A 22,462-nucleotide genomic window follows, 5' to 3' on the forward strand; every position below is an offset into this window, starting at 1 on the left:
CCTGCACCTGCGTTCACACTTCCTCAGGTAGCACAGGACCTGCTGGCTACTCCGCACGGCTGACCGCCCGCAGCCCACGTCCTCACATTCACGTTCCCCTGGACGGCTCAGGACACACACAGACCAGCCCGACGTCCCCCTTCTCTCTGCCGGAGTAACTCCACGGAGAGCAAGGAACATGACACGAGGGCTGTCGCCCAAAAGCCCCGTGTCTGCCACACTTACGATGGGTGACCCATCCACGGGCACTTTGCACACGGCGGCTCCGGCAGGGCAAGCCACGCCGTGCATGGGGTTGAGCGGCTGGCAGATGTTGATGTAGAAATCGGGGTAGGTGTCGGAGGAGTCGTCCTCGCTCTCGTCGTATGCTTCGTAACCGCCGGTGCGGTGGATGAGAGGCGACAAGTCAATGACGGAGCTCCCATTCCTCACGGAACATTCCGTCTGTTCGAGAGAAAAACCACAGCTCCGTCTACCAAAGCATTTTCCTGGAGACTACGGCACCGAGTCCCTCCCACCGACTGCATTCCTGGGACAACCGGGAGTGCACGGGGCAGCTGAGTCTCTGCTGCGGGGTCGGGTGCAGCCGGCGGGCATGGGGTGGGCACTCACCACCTGCTCACACGCCAGGGGCGTGTGCCAGGAGAAGAAGAGCGTGCACGTCTGCTTGTCCAGCGAGATGAGCATGGGCCTGTTGGTGGGCCCGCTCTCGGGCCTGCACACGAAGCTGATGACGCTCTTGTAGGTCAGGCCAGATTTGGAGGGACAAGGGGACCCGTCCTCGTACACCAGCTGCAAGACCTGGTCCACGTAGCTCAGCCTCTTGCTGGCCCTGCCCACGCTGATCCTGGTCTGCCCAAAGCAAGCTCCTGGAACACCACATGGGCGGGGCGGGAGATACACACAGGGACGGGTTTAGCGGCTGACACGCAAGTGAGAGCTCTCAACCAATCCGAGCCCTCCAGCCCGCTGTCCCCGTGAGCGCCCAACATGGTTTTAGCTAACGAGTTACATACACGTGGTCACGGGGCCACGTGTGCCCGCCCCGTATCAGAGGCCCATGCAGGGGGAGGAGAGGGCCTGCTGCCCTTGCTTCTCATCTCTTGCCATGAGCTCAGGCTCAGGGCGTGGACACACACAGCCCTGCCCCCGCCCAGGGACAGGGCGAATGAGCAGGCGAGAGGCGTGAGGCCACGGCACTTACCCACGCCGGGGGAGCAGTTTTCATTCTCGCCACAGATGCTCATGTAGACGAGCCCCTTCTCGCTGTACGCGGCTGTGAAGCCGGCCCTGCCGCTTAAGGAGGTCAGGTCAAACAGGTGCCCTGCGAGGTGGGGGGAGGGCACACAGTGACCCCAGGGAGCTCACACCCTGCTCACGCCAGCTTCAGGACTTCTGAGAGCTCGGCTGACTCACTGCCCCCTCGCCGGCGCCGCCCTGGCTGCCCCATGTGCGTAATGACAATGGCCACCCCCAAATGTGGGAGAGGTTTCCACCACAGCTTCCCCGAGGATTCCTCAGCCTGGGAGGAGCCATGGGACCGCCGCTCGTGTCCCTCTGGGTGCCCAGCACTGAGGGACAGCAGAGGCCTTGCTGTCCATCACGCTGGCCTACAGGCAGGCTGCCCTGGAGAGCCGCGGCTGCTGGCACGGCCAGGACACTCCACAGCCCCGCGGGTGACAGAAGCGAGGAGTGACCACAAGGGGCTGTCAATCACGGACCCCAGACCCGCACGCAGGAAGGAAGGACGTTTATCTAGCACCCCTCCCCTGCCTCGCACGTAGCCGCTGGCCCTGACCACCTGCGAAGAAAGGCCGCCTGAGCCCAAGCCTGTCCTCAGCTGTCCGAGCTGGGCTCAGGGACAGGCCCGGTGCTCACCTGTCCTCAGGCACTCAGGGGCGGGCCCTGGCGCTCACCTGTGCCCACACCTGTCCTCACCTGTCCCCGGCGCTCACCTGTGCTGGGGTTGGTGACCTGGCAGTCCTCGTGCACATTGTTCTTCACGGGGCAGGCGGAGGCCGAGGGCCAGGAGAAGGTGTACTCGCAGTCCTCCACGGCGCTGATGAACAGGGGCCTGGAGTTCTGCAATGGACCACAGGGACCTCGGTTCCAGCCCACAAGGGCACCCTCCTCTGCCGAACACAGGCCCTGAACTCCTGTCTCAACGTCCCTGAGGCGTCGGGAAAGCCGACGAGCACTGCTCGGCCCTGCGGCACCACTGTGGGCTTAGATGTGTAGGTGAGGCAGAGCCCCCAGGGCCGGAAACCCACAGAGGGGCCGGGAGAGCTTCCCAATGCTGGGGTACAAGACGGGCCCACCAGGGACGGAAGAAGTGGACGGCTGATAAGGCTCTAAGCAGCAAAGGAACCGACACCTGCTGTCTTGGCTCAGGGCACAGCAGGTTGCCAGAAGAACCGGCACTGACCCCGACCAACCCCTCCGAGGGCTGCTCCCAGGGGACGTCCCGCCCCCTCCGTCTGCCAGGATCCCACCAGGAGCGCCCTGGCCCACACTGCAGTCCAGCCCCTGCACAGGATGGCACGTAGCCCCCGCCGCTCTGAACTGCCTCTGCCTGTCGGGCCGCCACGCTGTCTGGGGCCACGAGCCTCCCTGCTCTGGTCAGGAGGGCGGCGTGGAGGTGCAGGGCTGCAAAGACTGCTCAGACTCGGCACAGCTCAGAGAGGCGTGGAGAAGCCGTCGGCGCAGTCAATACCTGCTCGCCTGCACGGCACCCGTCACGAAGGCAAGACAGGCTCCTGTGCACTGCGTGCCCATTGCGAGCCAGAAATGGCCCCCGAGGTGCCCCCACCTCCTCCAACCCTCAGAGCAATCGGCATCAGTCACCTCCTGTCACTCAGGCCAGGGCAGACACCACCTGTGACCGGGTCTCGGCCTTCTCACTGCCCAAGTTGCTCCACAGACAAGGCGTGGCACCCGAAGTCCATCCTCTCTGCAGCCCAGGGGCCCCCGAGGCCGACCCAGGAGGGCCCCAACTTGCTCTGAGACTGAGCTGCCAGGCTGAAGACCCGAGAGTCACAGACGAGAGCTCCCTGGGCCACCATGACACCGCCCTATCGCCCTGACCCCGACCTCCTGAGCTCTTCTGAACACTACCCAGGCACACAAGGACGTGGGTCTCAGGGACTCAGATCTGCACCATTCTGGAAGATTCTGGAAGCTGCAGCAACAGGGGCTGAGAGGCCGCCACTCACCGCCTGGTTCTCGCTGCAGGTGAAGCGGATGGTGGTCGACTTCCTCCGGATGCCGTCGGGACAGGGGTCGCCATCCACGTACTTGAGCGTGGTGATTCCGTCTTTCCACTGAGGACTGTCCTTCACCCTGCCCAGGTTCACGGGCCTGGCACCGCCCACCAGACACGCGGCCGCCTCTGGGGGACAGGGGTCTGCAACACGAGAAGGCGCGACTGAGACCCCCCCCCTGAGTCTCCCGGGAGAGCACAGCTTCACCTGGAAGGGGGTTGGCGTGCTCTAGAACCTCACACCCCCTTCATTCCAAGCCACCCCGACGTCTGCTGCTTCTCACTCAACAGTGTACGGGCTGGGACAGCTGTGGGGTGTGGCGGGGAGAACCAGAGGCAACCGACCCTCCTAAGGGGGCCGCCTGCCCAGCCGCACAGGGCACAAAGCCCTGTCCGGAGTTTAAACAGAGCCACGCCATGATGCAGGCGGGGCTACACTGAACAACAGAATGGGACTAGTCTCACTCTCGGGCGTCCACACCGCCAAGGGCAGTGCTGAGCTCCCCGGGGACTGCCCTTGGGCCCATGTGTGCACCTGACCACCAGGCTCGGCCCTGGCACCAGGGAGTGGAGAGCCGGCCCGCGGCCCCTGCTCTTGACCACCACAGCACACAGGCGCCAGGGTCTGTGCGTCACACCCCTCCCGTCTCGAGGGGACAGGCCACTGCAATTATTTCTACCTGCCCCTCGTGTTCAACAGTGTCTTCACGCTCCTGTTCAAAGCTCTCGGCGCTGCCCAACCTGGGGCCACACCATGAGCATCTAAGACTCCACTAGGGCTTGTCCCCCAGAGGCCCTGTGCTGCAGGCTGGGTGCCCAGGGTGGTGGGAGCTGACGACCCCGTGGGACATGCGCTCAGAGGGGCTGATGTCTGTCTGGGGGAGGCGGGCTCACTTCGACTGAGACAGACCCTCCGATCAGCCCTGCTCCTGCCACAGGAGTAAACAAAGGGCCTCCAGAGACACCACCTCTCCCCGCCCTCCTCCCCCCCACCCCGCCCCCCAGGGCCGCCTCGCACCAGTGCCGGGCTGTGGCGACAGCGACTTGCAGACGTTGATGAGGTAGTGCTCGGTGGCCCCCGTCCTGGTGACGGCCTCCCAGTTGTCGCTGTACCGTGACAGGGGCGAGAGGTCGAAGGAGTTGCCATCATCATCCCTGAAGGGAGGAGAGCACAGTAGCACAGTCTTAAGCACAAAGCTCACGCAGAGCGCATCAGAGGCGACTGTGCGGCCGTGCACCGCAGCCCTGACGCCCACACAGTCCTCAGGGAACTCTCTGAAGACCCGCTTCCGGCCTGGTCTCTCCCTGATGCCCTGGGCTCCAGATGCACATACCCCCCCCCCCCAAAGAACCAGGGACCCTGGAACTCCCATGTTCGCTGTAACTAGACGATCAACCAGGAATCTGAGGCCTATCAGCTGCCCGTGTGAGGCCGGAGAGCAGCGGGCTGGCCAGCGGCCGCAGTACACAGCCAGGATCAGCACACGCGGCACCACGCAGCCTGGCAGGCCACCTGCTGCGCAAGCCTGGGACCACCGACGGCCACAGGAACAGGAACGGCTGGAGCCAACGTCGGAAAAGCCCCTTCTATACAAATCCCCACCACAGACAGTTCCCGAGGACAGCCCTGTGCCACGTGCGGCGCCAGCGCTCAGACAGCTGCCGCGTGGACAGTGGGGTTGGGCTGACAGTGGACAGCGCTTCTGACCTCTGCTGGGCCAGCGGACTGAGCCGCACAGAACCCAAAAGCCCTGTCTCAAAATCCACACGAGTGGTCAGGAGAAGCAAAGACCAGGAACAAGACAACAACTGAGCTGAAGGGGGCACAGCGGGGGAAGTGGGAACAAAGCTGCACAGGGCCACGCGGGTCACCTACATTTTAGACAAAGTGGCCGAGGGAGGCGTCACTGAGGTTACCACAGAATAAACACTGGGCAAAACAGAGCAGAGAACGTCGCGACACCCGGTAAGGAGCGCCGTGGGCAAAGAAACAGCAGGAGCAAAGGGCCCATGGCACAGCAGGCCTGGCACATTCAAAGCAAAGCCAGGAGCCACACGTGGCCAGAGCAGAGGAAACATGGAGGCGTCCACCGATGGCAGCAGGCCAGGGGCTCGCAGAGCCACCACCCTGTCCAGCATTTTCTTAAAGCCACAAGAAGCTAGGCTGGGAGCACCAAGCAATGTCAGTCAGCCAGACACGAGGTCTGGCCCACACTGTAGCAGGACTGAACTAACCAGCCATGGCACGGGTCAGAGGTGTGGCTGGCGCGGAGGCGGGGCAGGCAGCAGGCAGTGTTACAGGCAGTGAAAGGGGACCCACGGGTGCGCGAGCGAGAAACGGAGCGCAGAGGACTGACTTCTAAAGGAATCCAGTGCAGAAACGGAGTGGGGCCAGGGACAGAGGCGAGGGGTGCAGCCCCAGGCACAGAGGCAGCATCTTGCTCAAGGTCAGGTCATCACACTGCAGGCTGCCCGTGGGGGATGCGTGACCATTCAGAGTGACAGGAGGCCCCAGAGAGCCCAGGGAAGCCAGGATACCAGCAAGTGTGGCAGGGGTGGGCGGACAGCTCACCTCACACGTTTCTGTCCTCCCTCCGCAAACTCATTTCAGTATACACATATTTTTTTTTTTTTTTTTTTTTTGACAGGCAGAGTGGACAGTGAGATAGAGAGACAGAGAGAGAAAGGTCTTCCTTTTGCCGTTGGTTCACCCTCCAATGGCCGCCGCTGCAGCCGGCGCACCGCGCTGATCCGATGGCAGGAGCCAGGATCCAGGTGCTTTTCCTGGTCTCCCATGGGGTGCAGGGCCCAAGCACCTGGGCCATCCTCCACTGCACTCCCTGGCCACAGCAGAGGGCTGGCCTGGAAGAGGGGCAACCGGGACAGAATCCGGCGCCCTGACCGGGACTAGAACCCGGTGTGCCGGCGCCGCAGGGTGGAGGATTAGCCTATTGAGCCACGGCGCCGGCCCAGTATACACATATTAACTTCTATTGCGACCAACTGCAAAATTCTCCTGCGACTTATTTGTTCTTTTAGAAGCTAGCATGTAAAAGCATTTTCAGGAGAAAATTATCATATACATAAACACTCAAAATTTTACTCTTTGGGGCTGGCACTGTGGCGCAGTGGGTTAAGCCACTGTCTGCAACACAGGCATCCCATATGGGCACTGGTTCAAGTCCTGGCTGCTCTACTTCCGATCCAGGCCCCTGCCTGGGAAAGCAGCAGAGGATGGCCCAAGTATTGGGCCCCTGCTACCCACATGGGAAACACAGAGGAAGCTCCTGGCTCCTAGCTTCGGGCCAGTCCAGCTCTGACCGCTGAAGCCACTTGGAGAGTAAGCCAACAGATCAAAGATTCTTTCTCTCTCTCCAACTAACTCGGCCTTTCAAATGAGTAAATAAATCTTAAAAATACTTAAAAATAGAAAACTAAAAGCACGCATTTACATACATTACTGAAACTCATGTTATGATTTCACCAACAAAAAAAAATAGATGACACAACAGGGGAAAGGGGAAAACCAGCCCGCTCCCTGGGAAGCACGGGCGGCTGTGTGGCTCACAAGGTGGCGCAGCACAGGAGAACTGCCGGCGTGTCCCTCCACACTGCGCAGCCAGGGGACCACCGTGTCTCTCTGGTAAAGCTCCCCGGTGTTTCTGCAGAAGCTTACACACCAGAGCACACCCACACCCACCCCCCCCACCCCCCGCCCCGCCCCGCACAGCTGATCTCTGGGGCGTGCTGGAGTTACAGGGAACACACAGATCTGCAGGCAGGCCATGCCTGCCGTCACCCGCTCCCTGCCATGAGGACGGGGGCGAGGGTGCAGGCCGTTTGAGGAAGGAGCGGAGGGCAGGGGACGCCCGGGCCCACCCTACGCCAACCCCCCACTGAGCCACGGAGGCTTCCACGTTCTGCTGTACACAAGATCAGCATGGAATCTCGCAGCTGCCAGGGGTCGGGGAGCTGCCTGAACACGGTGCCTCATTTCAACTCCAGGGAACCAAGGCCTAGAGAAACTAACCGACTAACCAGATCCCGACACCCCCGCCCGGCCTCTGCTCTCCTGTCCGGAAACCCGGCACCCGCAGCCACTCACTTGAAAGAGCACTCGGTCAGGTGGAAGGGCGGGCAGGCGTGCTGTGTTCGCCACTCGAACAGGTAGGAGCAATCTGACGTCTCCTTCAGAAACACGGGCTGCAAGAGGGAGAGGGACAGCCTCACGGTGGGAACACGGAATTCCACGTAGCTCGCGCTTGGCGGTTCAGGGCCAGCTGTGCAGTGGGCGGGGCTGTGGGGAGCCGGGCGCGAGCTCACCTTCTGCGTGCTGCGGTCGCAGTAGAAGAAGATGGTCGTGGAGCGCTGGTACACCTTGTGGCACGTCTCCCCGCCCGTGTAGTTCATCTTCAACAAGCCGTTTTCATACGTCAGCTTCTGAGTGAGGAGCCCTGCCAAGCAGAGCACGGCAACACGGTCAGGTGGGACAGCTCCCCCGGGCTGCCACTTAGCCACCAGACTGCCGGGGGAGGAGGCAGCCTGACCCGCTGGTGCTGCAGCCCCTGCTCCCCAGCCTGGCTCCGCCCCATCCCGATCCACTGCACCTCCTCCTGCCACAGGCACGGCGCCAAGCTCATGCTCCTGAGCCTCCACTGCACCTGAGGGCTCCGGGCTCCTGCGCCAGCTCCTTCCATGCCATTCCTGCAAGTGCTGCCACTGAGCTACACCCAGCCTGGCCGCGAGATGGCCCCCGTGACCCACAGTCCGCAATCAGCTCTACCGCCAAACCCCGCGATTTTGGGGTGGGCATTTGGCCTCACTGTTGCGATGTCAGCTCAGATGCCCCATCCCCGAGCCCTGGCTCCATTTCCAATCCAGTTCCCTCCAGTGCCCGCCCTGGGAAGCAGCAAATGATGGCTCAGGCACGTGGCTCCCTGCTGCCCACAGAGGAGACCTAGGTCAAGTTCAAGATGCCAGGTTTCCACCTGGCCCAGCCCCAACCGTGGCAGGCATTTGGGGAAGGAACCAGCAGATGGAAGATTGATCTCTTTCAAATAAATAAATATGTAAATAAATAGAAATTCGAATGTGTCTCTTGAGTGCCTTCTAGACACCCAGCAACACCCGGGTGCTCACGTGCGGGACTCAGTGTAACCTGACGTGATGAGGAAGGGTCATCAGACCGAGGGGTCAGGAATGCGTGTCGCTAATAAAGATCAATCACACACGTACTAACCACAGCCCCGAGTGCGGATCCTGTCGCTTCATTCATCCCTCCCACTCGAGACAAGTGTCGCCCTCCCATTTCAACCCCGTCCCTTTGTGACGACAGCAGGGGGAAGTCAACGGCACCTGCCACTCTCTGGAATCCCTGCGGCCCTCGCTTTTCCTGACACGACGAGACAGCCTTGGACTTGTCGATGGTCGGGCAGATGTCCGAGGACAGCTTCCCGCAGACCCGGAAGTAGTAGTTGTACTCGCCGGCGCTCACCATGGTGTCGTTGAGGCCCAGTGGCTTCAGGTCATACAGGTTGCCATGCCGGGGGTCCGTCACTTCACAGTTGTCCCCTTCGAGAACACACAAGGGCCAAGGGCACACGTGAGGGTGCACACGGTCACGCCCCCAGCACCACCAGGGAAAGGCCGTGAACTCCCATTTCCACGTCTTGTCTTTGTTGTAACTGACAGAGCCTTCTAGAAAAGCCTCGGCCAAGGACCGAGGAGCCACTTCCTCACATAAAACAAGATCGCACCCGTGCCCGCGCTTCCACGCGGTGGGAGGAAGGACCACCCCGGTGAGCGCAGCAGGGCTCCGTGGCGCACCAGCTCGGGGTGCTCTGAGCGCCCCCGCGGCCTTCGTCACAGGGTCTGCATCTAAGACGTGGTCCCCAGGGACGCGCGCTCCTCGGAGGGCCCCCGGCTCACCTTCCACCCTGACGACGGGACAGGCCTCCACCGTTCTCCAGACAAACACGTACTCGCAGTCATCCATCAGCTGGAAGACTGGTGACCCCTGCAACAAACCCACAGCTCCCTTGGTCTCCGTTTATTTGTAAGCAAACAGATAAAGACCTGATCAGACAACGGCCAGGGTTAGCTGATCGCAAAGCCCCAGGAGCAAACACAGCGATTTTTAGCACGTAAGGCCTGCGGGAAAACAGCACACCCTGGCTGGAGGCCGAGCAAGCACAGGCAAGCTGGAAGCAGGAGAAGTGGAGGCTCGAGGGCAGTGGGAGACGGCGCTGCCCGCGGCCAGGGCCCTGGCTGGCCTGGACACCTACCGTGACCTGAGCACACTCGAACATGATCCTGGTGGAGAAGCGCTGGTTCCCACACTTGTCCCCGTTGACGTACACAATGGTCAGAGAGCCGTTGGCCGCGGCCTGGGGGCTGATCTGCACCACCCCCAGGTTCCAGCTGTTGTCCTCTGACACCAGGCAGGATCCCACAGCGCTGCCTGGAGGCGCGGGAGGAGTGGCAGGGTGAGGGGCGGAGGGGGCTGCGCTGATTCAGGGCAGGAGAGGGAGACGGGGCAGGACTCACCGTGGCACCCGGGGATGTACGGGAGCGGGTTGCAGACACTCAGGTAGAAAGTTCTCTTCTTTCCGTCCGTGGAGCTGTCGATAGCAGTCCACGGCTTCCGGACAGCGCTTAAGGCACTCAGATCATACTCATTCCCCGCAGGGTCTGAAACACAAGGAACACCAGGTCCTCTGTCCCCGAGCACAGACTCCTGGGACGGACCTGCCCCTGGCGCCAGTGCCGGACAGGCCAAGCCACAGGAGCCCAAGGCGCGGCATGGCCCACAAAAGACCCAGTCCCTCGAGCCGCCCTTCATAGAAGTAGCACGTCCAGGACACGGTGGGGCAGGGGACCAAGGCCAGGGTTTGCCACTGCAATGCCCTCAGAGGGGCAAGTGGCTGGCTGTGCATTCGTTTGCCCTCTGAGTTTTCCTGTTTTTAAGCAGCAACTGATCCCAAAACCTAGCTTAGCACCTCCGTGTCCGGATTCTCAAACGGAACACCACACACGGCTCTAAGCATCGCTCGGAGATGGCCGGAAAAGGAAGCCCACACCACGGCACACGCGCGGCTTCGGGGGGCTTTAAAACACGGGCAACAACAAAGGGTTTATTTGGGTGTAAAAAATTTTAAATTCATGCAGTTTTTTTCATAACATGTATTGCTCATGAACCTTCCAAAGACCCTCACATGCGCATGGAGACACGCACGTGCACACACTCTCCCTCTCTCGACCCATCTATCTGCTAGTGGCTGGCTCCGGGCCTCACCAGTGACTTGGCAATCCACTGGAGAAGGGACACAGGCCAGCGCGGTTTCAAACTCAAAGTAGGTGTTGCGGACCCCTCGCCTGGAGTCAATGTCTTGATGCAGGAACTTGGGGGTTCCTGGGTAGACGTCGTCGTTGCAAACAAAGCGGATGACGAAAGAGGCACCTGTGGAGTAAGAGGGGCCGGATCTGAGGACGCAGGACGGGCCCTCGCAGGATGGCAGCGGGCCTCCAGCGACCCTCACCAACGGTCCCAGCAGGGCCCAAGCTGAACACAGTGGCCACATCTGCGGCAATGGTGACCGACTGGGTTTGCATCCAACGTCTTGGAATGCTCTCTCTTCCAGAAAGTTCGGTGTAGTGGGCAAATGTTTGCTAAGTTCCTGCTATGAGGAAGGGTGAAGGGAATCAGGCTGCATGGTCGCAGGGCAAGAGCAGGTACAAAGGCCCGGCCAGGGAGGGTGGCTAAGGGTGCCCCACGGGGCTCTGGGCAACAGAGAGGGAGGGACAGCTGGTGACCGCCACAGAGCAAACCAATGGCTTCTATTCCAGGTGGGGTGTGGAGCCACGGCAGGGCAAGTGACACGGCCCGACTGCTGTGTGGAGACAGACCGAAGCGGCGGAGAGGAGGAGGCTGTGCAGCGAGGCGCCGGCACAAGCCACGGGGGTGTGCAGGCGACGGCAGCACCACATGCTGCATGGATGTTAACACGGGAACTCCCGCGTTCACACACCAGGGCGTCAGCAGCTCCGTCGCCCTGTTTTATACACATGGGATCTGAAGCCTAAGGTAGCACAGCCCACTCCACGGAAGAGCCTCCCCCCAGTGTGTTCAGGGATTCACACCCAGCAGCCGATAAAGCATTAGCCACATCATGGCCATGTGGGCACCCCTGCAAGAGATAGATGATTATTTTCACAAAAAAATGACTCATCCATTTCACTTTTTAAGACAGTGCTCTGAGGGGCGGGTGGTGTGGCGCAGTGGGTTAAGCCCCTGCCTGTAGCGTCAGCATCCTATATGGGCAGCGACCTGAGTCCTGGCTGCTCCACTTCCAATCCAGCTCCCTGTTAATGGCCTAACAAAGCAGCACAAGATGGCCCAAGTGCTTGGGCTCCTGCATCCAAGCTGGAGATCTGGAAAAAGCTCCGGGCTCCTGGCTTCCACCGGGCCCAGCCCCGGCCATTGCAGCCATTTGGGGAGTAAACCAGCAGACTGAAGACCTCTGTCTGTCTCTTCCTCTCTCTAACTCTGCCTTTCAAATAAAATAAGTTTTTTTTTTAAAGTACTTGAAATGGCAAAGCCAATGAATCTTTATAATTAGAGTGAGCACCACCGGCTTTCTGCATGGTGGGGTGGACAGCGGCCAGCTCTATGACCAAAGCTTTGAGGACCTCACCCCGCCTTCATCCTGACCCTGCAACTCCAGTCCAACGCCAGCTTTCACTCATAGGAAGGATTACGTGTGAGCTTGGCTGCCCAAGGCACTCTGCCTCGTGCTCACCAAGAAAACCACGCGTTCCCGAACCTCTAGGACGGAAAGAACATGCGCATTCTGGCCACCAGGTGGACACGCCACGTCTGCCTGGTCATTTGCAAGCAACGCTTGTCTCCTGAGCCAATCGACATATCCATCAGCTTCGGCCAGTTCCACGGAACAGTTCCCGTCTGAGCAACCGAAGTGAGTTCTCTGACCTTCGGCCTTTGGTCCACATCCTCCCTCGACAGAGCACACAGAACAAGCTTCGTCCTCTTCTACGGGGAAACCCCTCAAAGGCTAGCAGCCCCTGCGGGCCCAGGTCTTCTGCTCCGGAGAGCACAGATTCCCAGATCTTAACCCGCCCTTCACACCCCGGCTGTGAGTCCGAGGAGTCGCTGGTATCAGTTAGCTGGAGGCGTGACATCCTAAAGAAACAGATGATGCCAGACTGGCCGCAACAAACCAGGAGAGCAGCACCCTTCCACTCCGCTGGCACGGCCTTCCCTGATCGCTGTTGGAGACGGCAGAACATCTTTGGCTGCCACATCACACCTCTGCCTGCCTCGGGGGTCTCATGGATATGACGGGGAAGTCAGACCTAAGGCCCCAAATCTCAGCTCTGCTGCTCATCAGCTGTGTGACCCCACCTGCGTGTGCCTGAGGTTCCTCCTCTGCCTATCAGAAACCCGTGCACGGACGGAGCCTGGATCCAACGCCGAGAGACCTGGACCCTCACGGGACCCTGCCCACCGACGAGCCCCTGACTGCACCTGGCACTGGAGCAACAGAAGAGTATAGACTCTTGAGGCTGGCGCGAGAATTAACCAGATGACATGCACGCAGCATTTGAACATGAGGCTGGCCTGCAGGAAGCACTTAATTCGTGGTCTCTGTGGCTGCCACTGCCACGGTCATCACGCAGGGCTTGGACCCTGGGTCTCAGAAAACAGTGACGGAGCTTCAGCTGTACAACACGGTTGCAGAAAGGGGTAGAAACATTTCAACAAAACAAAACTGTTTTCTGCAAAAGGATGCCAGAGAGGCTGAGTGTAAGAGGAGGAGCAAAGAAAAACATTTAGGAAAGAACAAAATAAGTCGTTATCTTCATCCATCGCCTCCCTTGGACCTAAAGGAGAGCAGATAAAAGGAGTGGGAAAGCACTCCCCTCGCAGGAACGCAGGAGCCCACAGGTACTGGACGGCCGATGCCCCGGGGAGGGGAGTGGGAGGACGGCCTGGAGCTCACCTCTGGAAGAAGATGACCCCTTGAGGGTCAGCGTCAGGAAGCCCTCGGTGGACAGCTGGAGGCTCCTCTCCACAACGGGCCATTCTGGCTTCAGGTTCTTGAGGTCCTCTGTGTGGGTCCCTGCCTCGCAGCCAGAGGCCGGCTGGCTGCCCACCTTCCCGCAGACGGGCATCGTGCCACACACATTGAACTGGGAAGGGAGGGCGAGAGCCACACAGACACGGTCAGGCCACACAACTCCCCACAGACGAGCTCCCCACTGTGCACAACCCTGCCGCCTGAGCAAGCGCCATCTACACCAGCCCCTTGTCAGTCAGCACGTGAGGCAAAAAAAAACAAAACCCAAGTCCACCAGAAACACCCGTAAATGGCCTCCAAGACTCAGAGCACGTAGCTTTCTCTGCACAGTCCTGGGCCTCTGGGTGGTATGCAGGAACATTCCACACGGGGCAGGGAAGGGACAGAGGCCGTGACTTATAGACCTCACGGCGTCAGAGAAAGCATGCAGAGCTGGAGGAGACATGAAATGGAGCTCTGGCAGCCGGTGAACGTGCGCGTGTCACTCCATTAAAGATCAGTCGACTGCGGTTATGAAATACTGCAGAATGTTCCTGGTAGGAAGACACAGAGACTTCCCAGGATCTGCTCGGTGCCCGCGGACGATGAACACGGACTTCAGGAATGTAGGCTGAACTGTCTGCCTTCGAGACGGAAGTGTCCCACTTAACCCACAGCCAGCCAGGACGAGACCACACACAATGCTCCTGCGGCCACCTGGGCTGTGTCTGGGGTGCTGCACCAGGCTCCCTCCCCCTCCCTCAGCTCTTGCCTGCGAGCTAAGAGAGCTGGGTGATGCAGTGGGCTCTGGGCACACTGGCTGACCCACACCAGCACGCGCCCCACTCAAGGGTGTTCAGGCACCCGTATGGAGCGTGTGGAGGCCGCCGGGGAGCACGGGGTGGCTGAGCCCAGCAGGACAGAGTGGCAGGAATCTGGGCGACTCAGCCTGTGATGCCAAGCAGGCAGCTGAGGGGCTGTGGTCCCCCAGGCAGGCAGTTCCTGCGCAGTGCCCAGGCAAGTCTGACTCCTGGGAGCCCAAACACCCTCCCAACCAGCTCCAGTCTGCTTTGGTCATCACCCTGAGTCAGTCTCGCCACGACCTAGCGGGTCAGCATCTAGCAGGCTCTCCAAAGGTTCACCGAGGTTCTCCCCTGCCTCCTGCGAGTATACTCCCACCATCACGGACCTATCATGTACGCACCCAGTATGCACCAAACCCTGCAGCGGACATTTGGTGAGTCAAACAGTATTGAAATTAGCTTTCAACTCCGAGGCCTTCAGCGCACTGCCAGACAAAGAAGTCCCCTGAAAGCTTGCAGGAGGCCTGGGGGTGGGGACAGGGCCACCAGGGCAGCCAGGAGCACGCCCTGTCCAGGCATGAGCTGTCTGCTCTCGGACATGTGCAATCTCCTACAAAGGTCTCCCTATCTGATTTTCAGACGAGTTCTCATTTTTGAACACATTCTCTAGTCCCAGTGTGGACTTTGCTAAAAGGACTTAAGCATTCAAAATCAGAATGAAGATTTTCAAAACACGATTGCCCTTTCCAGTCGCGTTTAGCTGGAATCAAAGAGGAGTCTTGCACTTCTGGCTCCGGCGCTCCAGGAAATTCTGGAACACCAGGTTGCTTCCCTTTTACAGGCCCCGTAACCACCACCTCCTCTGGGCAAGCAGCTCTCTCCCTGCCCTGGGCGTCGGAATCACCGGGCCTTCACTAAATCAACCGCTGGACCCTACCCCACGGCTTCTGAGTCAGGAGGTCCCGGGTACAGTCTGACAATCTGTATTTCTAATAAGCTCCCAGGTGCTGCCACCGCCCTGGGACGGATCCCTGAAGGCTGCAGACAGTGGTGATGGCTCCACGGCATTGTCCCCAAGCCTGGGTCTTCTCGTCTCTTCCAGGGCGAGAGCTGCTGCCCCGGTGCCCCGGGCACGTCCCCAGGACTCCTGCCTCCCCCGAGCCCGACCGCAGGTGACCCATCACTTACCACAAACGTCTTCCCGATGGCTGGGATCACGTACCCCTGCGAACTGTTCAGGGGGTTCAGGTTGAACACAAATCCACTGTTGGGGTCCCGTATAGAGCAAGTCTACAGCAGACAAAGGAGAAGAAGGGAGGACTCAGGCCAGTCTCACGGGAGAACACATACGGCACTCTCACAGCGTGCGCTCCGCTGATGCCCAGAGCCCTGCCGTGCTCAGCGGCCTCCTAACTCAGCCCCAGTGCCAGACACGAGGCCGGCCGGAGGCTCTCAGGGCTGCTCCGTCTGCCCCAGCAAGGCGGCTCTCTCATCCCCGAGGGGGAAGTTACGTGGGAACCGTAAGACGCCCAGAAATAATTTAAAAAAAATCTTGGGATTGGTGCTTGGCCTAGCAGCTATGACCTCCACGCTCCACACAGGAGCACCTGGGTCTGACTCCAGCTCTGGCTCCTCCACCTTCCTGCTAACGCACACCTGGAAGGCAGCAGGGGACGGCTCAGGTTCTGCAGTCCTTGCCACACACAAGGCAGACCTGGACTGAGCTCCAGGCTCCTGGCGTCAGCACAGCCGTGGGTCCCTCTCCCCCTTTTGCTGTCTCTCTGCCTCTCAAACAAGTAAATAAAAACACGCGAGGTTCACCCCACAGGTGAGGTCACATTAAAATGTACCAGCCCCCCCCGCCGGCTGAGCCCTCATCTAAACACAAACTGCACCCCACAGGTGCCAGGATGGGTGCAGGGACCCACTCTGTGGTGACAGAGCCACCACACGGAAGGGGCACGGGGCGGAGGGGGAGGGAGAGCAGGGGCTATAACCAAGGGTCCTGCCTGTCCAAACGGGTCCTGGAGTCAGGGTGGGGACAGGAATGTGGAGGGGGTGACGAGGCCATAGAGCGATTCAGAAAGCAGGGCCGGGGCGGGGCAGCCGGCGGCTCGGCGAGGGGACCAGGCGACAGCATCCTACCTGGTCTGTGTCGATCATCATCTGCACAGGACAGGCAGCCTCCGTGTTCCACAGGAAACTGACCACGCACTCCCAGTTGAGAGAAAATATGGGGTGTGTGTTCTGAAAAGGAAAAGGCCAGGGTGAGAGATGACAGAACAACACGGAATTCCGCCTGGCCCAAAGGACAGCCTCCAAACGGCCACAACCTACTGGGTGCCCGTGATGTGCACCATCAGCTCCTCACAGCCGAACACCCCCGCCCCCCGCCAAGGTGCCGCCACCTCCTCCACCTGGGTGCTAGGAGTTCAGAGACCACAGCAACCGCACAGGCAGGGTGGGGTCCACATGCAGACCCGAGCTCGAGTGTCTGCTTTGCAGAACGCTGTGGGCCAGAGGGGAAGGCAAAAAGCCAGACACAAAAGACTACAGCACAGATGCAAGCTCTGGGCCCCGCAAAGCCGACCCACGGTGCCAGGGCCAGCACCCGGAGGGCTCCTGGGGCAGCGGGGCCAGGCCCCGACGTGGACTCTGCTTCTGCAGCTGTTTGGCTCTGGAGAACTCATCCAACCGTGACTCGCTGACCACCTGTGTGCCACGCCCCCTTTCAGAACCCCTCCACCGCACGCGGCAGGGGCCCCTCACAGAGCAGGCTGCACTGGGGGGCTTTGTCGGCTTTTCTCAAGTGGGCCTCTGAGGACCCCTGCCAGGAGAGGAGACGGAGCCACAGGGAAGGACCTGCCCGGGCCACAGGTGACGGGACAGTGGTCAGCTGGCCCCGAGCGCACACCCCAGGCTGCTCAGCCTCTCCACCTGTAGGCCCTTGCCCTCATGGCCTCAGCAGCTCTGACAACCGAACAGAAACACAACTGCCTCCAGGGCCTCCAAGGAGGGTGTGCACAGCTGCGGGGCTTGAACCCGCAACAGGGGCGCTTGATTCACGCAGTGAGTATTTCCTGCACCCGTCCCAGGCCCCAGGCCCCAGCACACACAGGCTGAGAGATACAGCGACAAAGTGAGGCCTCACCGAAAACAGTGAGCAGCTCAGAAACACTGAAAAACACAAGGAATTTTCTAGAAATACTCCGTATCTCTTTGGCGCCGAAAAACGAGAGTGGAGAAGAGGCAGCCTGTGGCTGGCCAGGGCTCCCACGAGGGGATGCAGATGCAGGGCCTGGCAGGAGGCCACGGGGTAACTGGACAGATACGTGTGGAACCGAAGAACCAGGATTCCTTCCCTGGGCGGGGAGAGCAAACTGGCAGGCCAGGCTCAGACGAACCAAAGGTGTGAGGGCCAGGGCCTTCCATGCCCTCAGCGAACGTGAACTGGGGGGAGGAAGGGGACCCGGGCTGTGTGTGACCGAGCCCCTGCTGGGGGCCCTGGGGCAGTGAACACACGTTGCTGGGAAGGAGCTGGGACAGATGTCACCCCGGTGGGCTGTGAGGAATTAGCTGACAGCATATCTTCCAGGATCTCCACTCGGGAGCCACCAACCGTTACGTAACTACAAACTGGTATACACTGAGACTCCAGATAAAACAGCCGGCCGAGACGGTGACATCTGGAAACAGATCCTCGCGACGGATGCCTGAGACCGGCCGTGTGCACCACGTGCTCCAGGACCCAAAGGTGGTTCATCTGGCCAGTTCCTGACCACAACTCAAAACCGCAAGCAAGCGGAACTGTTCACAAGGACCCTAAAGCCTTCCAGCGTGGCGCTTCCTCCACTTACCAGGTTCCCCCTGGAGCAGACCAGGTGGATCCTCGTGGTGTAGGTGGTCTGCCGGCCATCGCTGGTGGTGCAGGCGGAGCCGTTCACGTACTCCAGGAGGAGGCTGCCCGTCTCCTCCACCACGGGGCCTGTCTTGGCCACACCCAGGTTCTTGATGGACGCAACCTCAGTGTAGGAATCCTGCAAGGAGAGAGTGGTGCTGGGGTTTTCCTTTGATGACAGGACAGCTGGCGTCCTGGTGACCAGCACAGCCGATCTGTTACTTCTTTTTTTTTTTTTTTTTTTTTTTTTTTTTTTGACAGGCAGAGTCAGTGAGAGAGAGACAGAGAGAAAGGTCTTCCTTCCATTGGTTGACCCCCAAAATGGCCGCTACAGCCAGCGTGCTGCGCTGATCTGAAGCCAGGAGCCAGGTGCTTCCTCCTGGTCTCCCATGTGGGTGCAGGGCCCAAGCGCTTGGGCCATCCTCCACTGCACTCCCGGGCCACAGCAGAGAGCTGGACTGGAAGAGGAGCAACCAGAACAGAATCCAGTGCCCCGACTGGAACTAGAACCTGGTGTGCCGGCACCACAGGCGCAGGATTAGCCTAGTGAGCTGCGGCGCCAGCCCCGATCTGTTGCTTCTACAGAGCTGTGGCGTGAATTATCAAATACTGAACCACTGCTCTGAGAAGAGTGTGTAAGTCACAGGTCATACTCTCAACTCCTGGAAACAGCGCAGGCTCACAGAATCTCCATCACCAAAGGCAAATCAAGGCTCAGAAAGGTGAAGGGACTCACCTGGGAACACCCCACAGACGGGCCCTAGAGGTGGGGTTCGGAGCCTGTGCCACCGGCCCTGCCCCCACCCTCCCCTCCCATGATCCTCTCTGTGTCTGGCTGAAGCAAGAGACCAGAGCACTGCCTTGCTCAGCCTAGAGGGGGAATGTGTGCAAGGGGCCGAATGTGTGTCTGAGGAGGACAAGGAGGCAGCTGCCACAAGACACCGAGGCCACACGTGTTAGTGAGCAGGTGAACCCACAACATGGAATCTGTGGACGGCGAGGTCACTGCCCCGGTAAGGAGTGTGCACGGGGGACACAGTTCGTAACCGTGAGGGCACACTCACCACTGTCCCTGATGAAACTGTGCTGCCCCTGACTCACGCTGAGACACGTGTGCATGCAATTCCTGACGCACACGCTCACAGAAGCCAACACACACGTCCAAGGACCACAGACAAACACGCAGAAGTGGGCGGGTGTTGGAGGCACGGGTTAAGGCACTGTCTGCAATGCCTGGATCCCGGATCAAGAGTCCCGGCTCCTCTGCCCCCGATCCAGCTTTCTGCTAATGCAGCCGGGAAGGCAGCGTGGGACAGCCCAAATGCTTGGGCCTCTGACACCCCTGTGGGAGACCCAGAGGAGTCCCGGGCCTCTGGCTTCAGCCTGGCCCAGCCCCAGCTGTTCTAGGCATCTGGGGAGTGAATCAGTGGATAGATTTCTCTCTCACTCTGTTTTACAAATAAATAAATCTTAGGGAGAGAGAGATACCGAAGGCCTGGACGTGGCTGTGTCTGCTCAGATGAGGAAGTAAGTGCAGCCGGGCACCCCAAGAGAGGAGAAGGCTGGATCCAGTTCATCCCCAGCAATGCTCCCAGCCCAATCTTTTCCCCTAATTAATCCCACAGCAGCAGCCCTTGGAAGCAGAGACTCCTTTTACAGATGTCTGCTGAATCAGGCCAAGACCGTCCGCTCCGGGCCAGACGCAGTCGTTAGAGCTCCCTCTGTCCCACATCATGATCAAACGTCCCCAGCGCCACGGCATCTGCCCTGAGTTCTGAATCCGAACAAAGACCCGAGTGTGGCGCACATGTGCTCAGGAGGCAGGATCGGCTTACACGGGGCCCTGCGTGAGCAGCCAGCCCGCTTTGATGTCCACCCTCTGTGCACGGGCGAGGGCAGGCAAGGCAGACTCACTTGATCTCTCTGGAACTTCATCTGGCAGGCCGCCGCGAACCGATCGCAGCCGGGCACCGGGTTCAGGGGCCGGCACACGTTGATGTAATACTTCCTCCATGACATGCGCTCCCCTGAGTTGTCCAAGGCGTACCAGTTCCTTCCACGACTGGTTTCAGATTTGGCAAGACTGAAATTGCGAACCAAAAAGAAGAAAAAAGCATGCTTTCAGAGAGGATCCAGGTTTCTGACAATTCGTCTCTGAGCTCGGAGAGAAACAAAGGTGGCGGGCAGCGCTCTGAGTCACACCCCGATCACCCGCAACCTGCACTAAACCCACGCGCCTGCCAGCCAATGTCGCCATTGTCAATGGTGAAGCTACAGGCGGAGGCTTTGCCGTGGAGACTGACGGCCCACGGGCTACCAGGTCAAGACCACCACCCACTCTGCTCCCATCTCCCCACCCCGGGGCGACAGGGGCCCCCGTCGTCATCCGCGCACCTGGAGAGGTCGTACTGCTCCAGCGTGAGGGGGTCGGTCACCACGCACTCCAGGGGCTCCTGCGGGCAGGCGTAGCTGGTGTACCACCGGAAGTTGTAGGTGGAGTTATCCTCTTCCTGATGGCGGGGGAAGAGCGGCAGAAAACCAACATGAGACCAAGCTTCCTGTGCCCAGCCCCTCTCGCTTAATCAAAGGGGAGACTGCCCCGCAGTAAGATGGACAGTAGCCGCCTGCTGGACAGGTGATGATTTTTTTTTTCTATGCTTTACCCCCAGGACAAACAAGGCTGTGTGGGGCACTGAGGTGCTGGCCCAGGGACAGCACGGTGAGGAGTGAGTGCCGCCACACACCGCCAGAGGGGATCTGGCTCCAGACCAGCCACGGCCTTGCCACTCCCACCTGATACTCGGGGAAACCGACGTCGGCGTCGCGGTCGCACAGGAAGGTGATGAGGGTAGCCCGCGGCGTGCGCCTGGCGTTGTTGTAGGGCGTGCCGTCCCTGTAGCTCAGCTGGATCATCCCATCGTAGTAGGAGAGCTTGGCGTTACTCACTCCCAAGTTCCAGGACTTCCTATCGCTGCAAGGAACACGGGGGTCTCTCAGAAAAGACGCGCCCAGCTCGCTTGGCTGGAACCCACTACCTGCACAGTGGAGAAGCCCACACACAACTATTTGAAGACCAAGGGGCCCTGCACAGCCCCTCCTCGTCCACAAGATCCTGCAGGTCCCTTCCCGGGGAAATCAAGACGCCCGGCCCCTTGCTCTGTCGGCCCAATCTCCTGCAGGCAGCCATGTGAGTGAGAACACCGAGCGCCTCCCTCTTCCCCCACCCAAGGCGGGAAGCCACTTGCCTTTTTGACACCTGGCAGGCCCCTGCGTCCGGCGGGCACGAGGCCGCGGCCACGGGGCCGCAGACATTGATGTAGAAGTCATACTTTGCCGTCTCCACGCGGTAGGCGCCGTTTCTCTTTGTGAGAGGTGACAAGTTGAAAGAAAACCCTGAGAACAAACACGGGGCAGGTGGGTACGGCCTGTCTGGACGCGGTCGCTGGGGCACAGGGGCGAGTCTTCGCAAGGGCGGCAGGAAGCTGAGAATGGAGCAGCGCCTTCCGGCCCCCAGCGCTGCCGTGAGCCACCAGCCTTGCCCTTGACACTGCCTCGCCTGGCTCGGGTCCAGTGAGAGGCCAGCACGCCCAGGCACACGGCCACAGCACAGGAGGCTTCCTGGAGGCCCCTCCGAGGTGGCTCCCTCGGCTAGGGCGCCCGCAGAAAGCCTTTTCAAACCAGATCTGCTCCCCCTGCGGCCTTGAGCTTCCGCGTGCAGCACAAGGCGCCTCCATCCGCGACAAATCCAAGGCAGTGTCTTCAGCATCGAAGGTTCTCAGAACGCGGGTCAAACGGTGCTGATCGGATTCTAACGCAGGCCGCTTCAAAGACCCTCCCAGGAAAACCCTACAGCACACGCACCTGCCTGCGAGTCAATGACTGTGCAGTTCTCTCCTTCCGTCTTCGACAGCACGCAGGCGGCGGCTGTGTGCCACTCAAACTCGTAGGAGCAGCCGTCGTCCCCCGAGGCCATCAGCACTGGCGGGCTTTCTAGGTCTCCTGCCCGGGAGGAACAGGCTCCGTCACTTACCCGCCCACTCCTGAAACCCCTCCTCATTCTCACTGCGCTGATGGACCAAGAGGGGCAGCAGGGACCGAGGGAAAAGCACACCAGGTGTGTGATGCACACAATTTGGGTTACGGAAAACACATATACAGCACAGACTTCAGGTCTTCCTTGCTGTACAAACAAGCTCATCTTTTTTATTCCCTTTTTTCCGTGGACTTTCTGAAGGTCGAGTCCACAGGGACAGAAAGCACAACGGGCAGTGGTGGCCGTCAGAGGCTGCAGACAAGTGGCAGGGACAGCCACACACCGTGCTGTAAGTGAAGGGCGCACTGAACACGGCAAATGGGGCCAGTGCTGTGGCACACAGCGGCAGCACCGACGTCCCACACAGGCGCCAGTTCAAGCCCCAGCTGCTCC

At 60.2% G+C, this 22,462-nt stretch overlaps 1 protein-coding gene across 3 annotated transcripts in view; it reads right to left on the reverse strand.

The window, feature by feature from the left end:
- The window catches only part of IGF2R (insulin like growth factor 2 receptor), a 107,465-nt gene that overhangs the window by 18,906 nt on the left and 66,097 nt on the right, over positions 1-22,462 (reverse strand). For all 3 annotated transcript variants that reach the window (XM_051854188.3, XM_089332502.1, XM_070074597.2), the window contains 22 exons: positions 21,898-22,035; positions 21,282-21,429; positions 20,830-21,007; positions 20,431-20,546; positions 19,951-20,119; positions 17,996-18,175; positions 16,284-16,385; positions 15,327-15,428; positions 13,279-13,468; positions 10,554-10,718; positions 9,806-9,949; positions 9,544-9,719; positions 9,188-9,275; positions 8,615-8,830; positions 7,583-7,713; positions 7,365-7,462; positions 4,278-4,414; positions 3,213-3,403; positions 1,956-2,082; positions 1,205-1,324; positions 613-869; positions 226-444 (listed from right to left, as the gene is read on the reverse strand). In XM_051854188.3, coding sequence (XP_051710148.2) covers positions 226-444; positions 613-869; positions 1,205-1,324; positions 1,956-2,082; positions 3,213-3,403; positions 4,278-4,414; positions 7,365-7,462; positions 7,583-7,713; positions 8,615-8,830; positions 9,188-9,275; positions 9,544-9,719; positions 9,806-9,949; positions 10,554-10,718; positions 13,279-13,468; positions 15,327-15,428; positions 16,284-16,385; positions 17,996-18,175; positions 19,951-20,119; positions 20,431-20,546; positions 20,830-21,007; positions 21,282-21,429; positions 21,898-22,035 — 3,392 coding nt within the window. The remainder of the gene's footprint in view (positions 1-225; positions 445-612; positions 870-1,204; positions 1,325-1,955; positions 2,083-3,212; positions 3,404-4,277; positions 4,415-7,364; positions 7,463-7,582; positions 7,714-8,614; positions 8,831-9,187; positions 9,276-9,543; positions 9,720-9,805; positions 9,950-10,553; positions 10,719-13,278; positions 13,469-15,326; positions 15,429-16,283; positions 16,386-17,995; positions 18,176-19,950; positions 20,120-20,430; positions 20,547-20,829; positions 21,008-21,281; positions 21,430-21,897; positions 22,036-22,462) is intronic.

This window comes from Oryctolagus cuniculus, chromosome 5 (assembly GCF_051225735.1).
Source record: "Oryctolagus cuniculus isolate XC-2025 breed Fujian yellow rabbit chromosome 5, ASM5122573v1, whole genome shotgun sequence".
Classification (NCBI taxonomy): Eukaryota; Metazoa; Chordata; class Mammalia; order Lagomorpha; family Leporidae; genus Oryctolagus; species Oryctolagus cuniculus.